This window comes from Eptatretus burgeri, chromosome 1, assembly GCF_056783735.1.
Source record: "Eptatretus burgeri isolate ZD-2024b chromosome 1, Ebu_testis_v1, whole genome shotgun sequence".
In the NCBI taxonomy this organism is placed as follows: Eukaryota; Metazoa; Chordata; class Myxini; order Myxiniformes; family Myxinidae; genus Eptatretus; species Eptatretus burgeri.
The window spans coordinates 20,702,784-20,709,987 of record NC_140961.1 but is presented as its reverse complement, the minus strand read 5'-3'; the positions used below and the strand labels follow the sequence as shown (position 1 = coordinate 20,709,987).

At 45.4% G+C, this 7,204-nt stretch overlaps 1 protein-coding gene across 2 annotated transcripts in view; it reads right to left on the bottom strand.

Moving 5' to 3' along the window:
• Window positions 1-4,772, bottom strand: part of RPA1 (replication protein A1) — a 61,934-nt gene extending 57,162 nt beyond the window's left edge. The window contains exons 1-3 of one of the 2 annotated variants that reach the window (XM_085874252.1): window positions 4,565-4,772; window positions 4,189-4,236; window positions 2,765-2,831 (exon numbers count right to left, since the gene is read on the bottom strand). In XM_085874252.1, coding sequence (XP_085730378.1) covers window positions 2,765-2,831; window positions 4,189-4,236; window positions 4,565-4,630 — 181 coding nt within the window. In that variant the 5' untranslated portion in view covers window positions 4,631-4,772. The remainder of the gene's footprint in view (window positions 1-2,764; window positions 2,832-4,188; window positions 4,237-4,564) is intronic. The other variant, XM_085874261.1, reaches the window with a different exon arrangement.
• Window positions 4,773-7,204: the final 2,432 nt, after the last annotated feature.

Here is a 7,204-nt window from a genome sequence, read left to right as displayed (position 1 = left end):
GTAGTTTGAGAAGAAAGCAAATACCTATTTTGGGGAGCAACACCATTAGGGCCCAAATTTTTTTAATGCCGTGAAGAAACTTTGATACATACCGGGTGAAGAAGTTTGTGGTGAAGTCTCATCGAAATAGTATGTGTAGTTTCAGAGAAGTTGCAAGTATTTGTGGACAGATGGATATACAGGCTGACGGTGCACCATCCAACAAGCTCCCCTAAACTGCACTCCAGGTGAGCTAATTAAGCACCCCTACTTATCTGAGGAGTTTTCGGAGTAACTCACTTGGCCCAACCGACAAGGCAAACATGAAGACCAAGGAGCTTTCCAAAGAAGTCAGACATAAAGTGGTGGAGAAGCACCGTTCAGGAGAGGATTACGAGAAGATTTCAGTCACTCATTATCCCTTTGAGTATGCTGAAAAGAAGTAGAAGATGCATCATACGATCCAAGCTACCCAGATCAGCTCATCCATCCAAACTCAGCAGCTGCGCAAGCAGGAAACTGGTTCATGATGTCACTGTAAATCAAACAATGTGTTTGAAAGATCTGCAAGGCTCCATGTCCAAGATGGTGGTCAGGATTCAATCAATCAACAACATCCCGTTCCCTTCACAAAGCTGGCTTCTATAGACATGTCGCAAGAAAGAAGTCTTGACTGAAAAAGACGCCTCTAAAAGCTCATATGGAGTTTGCGAAAAAGCATCTTATTGATACTGCAGGCATGTGGAGAAATGTTTTGTGGTCAGACGAGACAAAAATTGAACCTTTTGGCCAAAAGTGAAAGCGTTACGTCTGGCACAAGCCTAACACTGCACATCTCCCAGTCAACTCCATCCCAACTGTCAAGCATGCTGCTAGCAGCATCATGTTATGGGGCTGCATTTCATCAGCAGGGACTGGCAAGCTTGTCAGCATCGAAGGGAAAATGGACGGTGCAAGCTTGTTTCGACAGGATTCGTAATTCATCAAAATGTGGCACTATTGGCAGGGGGTGAATACTTTTGCAGACCACCGTATAAAAATATATACTAATGTACGAGATCGTACAACTCAACTGCACATGGTTTCATTTCAAGGATGGGGACCAAAGCCAGACTCATTAACCTCCGCCATCTTCGAAGATGGATGGAGGTTACTGTTTTCATCCCTTTCTGTTTGTTTGTTTGTTTGTGAACAGTATTACGGAAAAACTCCTCGACGGATTTCGACGAAACTTGGTGGGGGGGGGGGTTAGGTATGGTCCAAGGATCATGACATTTAATTTTGGACTTGGTCCCCCTCCCCTCCCAAAAAAAAAAAAAAATTTTTTTTTTTGCATTTCTACATGTTTTAAGTGATTTCCAACCCCCCCCAATTTTTTTTTACCCACCCCCCAAAAAAGAGAATTTTTTTTTTCATTTCTACTTGTTTTAAGTGATTCCCAACCCCCCCCCCCTCCCAAAAAAAAGAGATTTTTTTTGCATTTCTACATGTTTTAAGTGATTTCCAACCCCCCCAAATTTCTTTTTACCCACACCACAAAAAAAAGAATTTTTTTTCATTTCTACTTGTTTTAAGTGATTTCCAACCCCCCCCCCAAAAAAAATTGTTACCCCCCCCCAAAAAAATTTAGATTTTTTTTTGCATTTCTACATGTTTTAAGTGATTTCCAACCCCCACCCCCAAAAAATTGTTTGAGAAAATTTTTTTTGCATTTTTAAATGTTTTAAGTGATTTCAAACCCCCCTAAAAAAAATGGAAATTTTTTTTTGCATTTCTACACGTTTTAAGTGCTTTCCAACCCCCCCCCAAAAAAATTGTTCGAGAAAAAAATATTTTTGCAACTTTTTTTTTTTTAACAAAATTTCGATATTTTTTTTTTTGCATTTTTACATGTTTTAAGTGATTTCCAACCTCCCCCCCCCCCCCAAAAAAAAAATGTTGGAGAAAAGAACTATAACTCTCAGCACTATTGAAATCATATTTAATGAATAAGATACAAGGTTCACTTGAGTGACCCAGCAGTATTGGCGGCGGAGGTTTTGCACTCTCCCGAGTGCTCCCCCTCTAGTTCTCCTCCTGTTCTTCCACAAAATGACATCAATGGCCACGTTTTGCTCCTCCAATGGGTCACCCCTGAGGAGGGAGTTAGCCTTACACCAGGAAAGTTATTAATTGGAGGGGAGGTAAAGGGGACAAACACGATGGCAGCCAGATTCGACTAAAGCAAATAAAACTAATAACACTCAGTAGAGAGCATACCTCCGCCAGGCTGAACCGTTTAAGTTTTGTATCCCACAGAAAGGTCAGATGTGGACCCCAGACCTCAACGAAAATCCAATCAGCTTGTTCTCGTCACCAAATCAACTTATCCAGCAAGTTTTGTCTGAATCTGTCCGTAACTTTTTGAGATATCGTGTTCGATATCGTTTTTGGCCTGATCTCTCCAGCGTGAAGAATCACTTAAAAATTCTAGTATCCGGAACCAGATATTCTCCAAAATTTAATCAATTTGTTCTGGTCATACAGGCAACCAGTCCATCAAATTTCATTTGAATCCGTGCACAACATCTTGAGATATCCTGCTCACAGACAGACAGATGTGAAAACATAACCCTTGTCCACTTTTAGGAATAACATTTCCAATGAAGATGAAGCAGCAGCACAGGTGGATTGAAGAGAGAGAGAGGAAGGAGGGGAGGGGGATAACATGAAGGAGGATAACAAGGATAACATGTTAATTATTTTGTTTGTTATACAACAGCTTCAAACCCCATGAGATACTTACTTGCCAGACAATGTATTCCATCGCTTATGTTCAACCGGTACCGGTTATTGGGACTTGCTTTAAAGTTCTGCAAACAACCAAAAATTCGAAAAAACAACTTGAGGAATGTAGCAATAAACAAGAATCCTTTACAAAAAATTACCCCCGCGTGGGGGTGACGGTCATCTCTAATACCACAAGTTCTCAATGTTCAGTTATGACCGAAGACTACTGCGCAATTTGGTTAAAGATGACTCGGCATTTTGGCGCGCGCACACGAAATTATATTTTGAAAATAAATGCCGACGTTTACATTTCGGGTTTTGAAACTTTTGCACCTTCGGCAGAAAATGTATAAATATACAAGGTCAGCTGCTATGCAATGACACCATTCACTAACTTTTACCATGCCCAGTAGAGAATATATTGCCTCCTGAAGGTAGGGCAGTTTTTGCAAACTTTGAAGGTCACGTGACGTGAAAACGAAAGCGAAATCCGAAAATCCGTCCCGGCCAAATTTAGATATTGTCCCATACATTCATATGCCACAATCAAATTCAAGATCGCTTGAGAAATGTAGGAGATGGATAGATTTTGAAAATCGTCATTTTCGCAACTTCAAAGGCCTCGTGACCTTAACCTTCGGTGACCTTGAAAGTCATACCATCGTGCACGTCTCATCGACCTCTATCAGGATCACTAATGACCAGATCTCCCGCTTCAACTTCATTGTGAACGGATGGACGGACGGATCGAAGGACATCGACACCCATATTATTAGGTCATGCTCGAAGAGATGGAGGGGGTGGGCCGTTGGGCGGTTGGAGGGGCGAGGCAACCATGGTGCATTAACAGGCCAATGAGTGCACCATCCCTCAGTTGTGAGAGTAGCCTGGTGTTGGGTTAGTGGTTAGGGTGGAGGCTTGGGATCCTAGGGTCCCGAGTTCAAGCCCCGTTGGCCGCTGAATTAAAATACACCAGGAGGTTGACTCAGCCTATCATCCTTCCGAGGTCGGCAAAATGAGCAGCAGTGTACTGGGAAGGGGGACACTGCAGGAGCGGAATAGCCGCGTCCCAACCAATGATGCAACCAGCAGCCCCAGGCTGCCCTCGATAGAGAGAGAGGGAGAGTTGTGACATCAAGCTGGGATCCCGTCGATCCTATCGTTTGCTGCTGGTGGATGTTGTGCCATTCCAGCGTCTTTCGCAAGAGTCGGTCGTGGTGTTGGCACCATGGTCTAACTCGAACGTCAAATTCCTGCCCCAATCAGCCACACGGCTCATTCAGGTGGCCGTGTCGTGGGGACGGACACCAGAGGCTACGTGAGCCGTGTACCAATGGACTTGTAACCTACGGGGATCCGACATTAGGCAGTGTAAGCAAATCCTTAACCAGCCTGACTAGTGGGTAGATTTCGGGCAGGCACGGAAGCGGGGTCTCTCACCAGGACCTGTACGACCGGTTGCGCCACTTTCCTTCCTTGAAGGACGGCCTGTTGGAGGCACACACACACACACACACACACACACACACACACACACACACACACACACACACACACACACACACACACACACACACACACACACACACACACACACACACACACACACACACACACACACACACACACGGTCTTTCAGAGCAACACAGGCACGATGGGCCAAACGGCCATTTCCTCAATTATACTTTCGGAATCAATAACATTCTGGGAACACAAAATTGCAAAAGGAAATCCTTTTCATCCTCACGACTGACAAAACGCTCCGTCAGTGTCCGTTAAGTGAAGGATAAGAATATTAACAACGATCCGCACTCACCGCCACAAAACCTCCTGACAGAGCAGGAACAGCTTCAATCGATTCGACGGCGGTCATCTCAAACATGTGGTCGTTCGTCACGAGACACGTTTCACACACAAAAACAACCAGGAGAGCGCACGACGCCTTCAACTTACAACGGGAGAACCGACCGACATGATATTGGGGGGAAAATAGAAAGCGCGCCTAAAATGTTGACGTCACTTCCTTTTTAAATTTGTGTTGAAATAATTGCAAAACTATTTCTTTCGCAATGAAAGGATAAATTACTTTTTGGAATGTACTCCGAGGTTGGATGAAGGAGTCGACCTCAAAAAAAAAAAAACAACAATCGAAATAACGCTACAGCGAACTACTACACCATGGCCATCATTGATGGCGCAAGACGTTCAATAAGGGGCGTTTTCTGGAAGAAACTTCTCAAAGTCGTTTGCTTACCGCTTGCCAAGCGGCTTGTTTGATTCAAAGAGGCTAAAGCAAGCATTCCAACAGAACGGAGTGTTCGGCACCGCTTAAGAACATGGCGGTTTCCATGCATTTAAATAATATCTTGGCATTCGAGAAAATTCTGTCCGGGCCATCGTTTTTAGTTTCACTCGCCTCTTGTGACAACTTCCCCAAACTAACTTATTGTGTTTGCTTGATATGTCATACGAAATACTTGATAAGGAATGGCTGGGTTGAAATGGAACAGTTGGCTTGATAAGGAATGGCTGGCTTGATAAGGAATGGCTGGCTTGATAAAGAATGGCTGGGTTGAAATGGAACAGTTGGCTTGATAAGGAATGGCTGGCTTGATAAGGAATGGCTGGGTTGATAAGGAATGGCTGGCTTGATAAGGAATGGCTGGCTTGATAAGGAATGGCTGGCTTGATAAGGAATGGCTGGGTTGATAAGGAATGGCTGGCTTGATAAGGAATGGCTGGCTTGATAAGGAATGGCTGGCTTGATAAGGAATGGCTGGCTTGATAAGGAATGGCTGGCTTGATAAGGAATGGCTGGCTTGATAAGGAATGGCTGGGTTGATAAGGAATGGCTGGCTTGATAAGGAATGGCTGGCTTGATAAGGAATGGCTGGCTTGATAAGGAATGGCTGGCTTGATAAGGAATGGCTGGCTTGATAAGGAATGGCTGGGTTGATAAGGAATGGCTGGCTTGATAAGGAATGGCTGGCTTGATAAGGAATGGCTGGGTTGATAAGGAATGGCTGGGTTGATAAGGAATGGCTGGCTTGATAAGGAATGGCTGGCTTGATAAGGAATGGCTGGCTTGATAAGGAATGGCTGGCTTGATAAGGAATGGCTGGGTTGATAAGGAATGGCTGGCTTGATAAGGAATGGCTGGCTTGATAAGGAATGGCTGGGTTGATAAGGAATGGCTGGGTTGATAAGGAATGGCTGGCTTGATAAGGAATGGCTGGCTTGATAAGGAATGGCTGGCTTGATAAGGAATGGCTGGGTTGATAAGGAAAAGTTGAAATGGAACAAATGTGCTGGAGTAGCGCGTCGCTGCGTCCACTTTCCGCCGGTACTCCAGGAGCCACCGACTGGCCACCCCCCAGGCAGATGCCAGGCCCATCCCCATCTACTTGAGATGCCGATCAACCTGCTGCAACCACGAGGAACGTGGACAGCCCGTTGACCTCCTCCACTCACGAGGCTCCCTCACTGAGAGAATCTGGTGAGTAGGATCAGCTTCAGGAAAACGAGCCACATGTCCATACAGCCGCAGCTGATGCTCACAGACTATGCAGGTAACAAATCTCATTTGAGTCTCTCTCAGCAACCGATCAATGGACACAAAGTCCGACCAGCGATAGCCAAGGATTCCCTGAAGAGACCTCATGCCGAAGGAATTAAGTCTCCATCTCAGATCCCTGGTCAGAGTCCAAGTCTCACATCCATACAGCAAGACTGGAGGCACCAAGGACCTGAAGACTCGGACTTTCGTCCTCCCACACAGGTACCGGCAGCACCATCCAGTGAATCCATGACTCCCCAGGCCCGACCCAGACGTATTTTGACCTCTGACTCACAGCCAGCAGAGACATGAACATCATTGCCAAGGTAAGTGAATCTCTCCACGACCTCAACATCCTCACCACAAACAGGTACCGACAGGATAACAGCATCCAAGATGTTATTGAAAGCCTGGATCTTAGTTTTGACCCAGGAAACCCGAAATCCCAGAAGCTTCAACTTCTCATTCAGCACCTCAAGGGCTCCCAAAGGGATATCTAGACTCTTCACAAAGATCATCAGGACTGCAACAACTACTGAGGTGTGACGTGGCTCTCAGTGCCTTTAGCTCAGATAATTATTGATCGTGTTCACCACCATCTGCTTCAGCACCACTGCCCAGAGCAGTCAGGATTTACATGAAAGACTTAACGATTTACCATATCCTTGCTCTGTGGATCCTCACCAAATGCAGACGAGAGTTTCGGCAGAGGCTGCTTCCATTTTATGTTGATCTCTGCAAAGTGTTTGATTCAGTCATTCGCGATGCGCTCTGGAGGAGTCTCTGTCCTTGTGGGGTGCCACCAGTTGTTACTGGAGTTTGTTAGGGGTGTGTGCTGGCCTCCACACTTTTCAGCGCTTGTATGGACTCCACTCTGGGGAGGATGTCGGAGAGATCAAG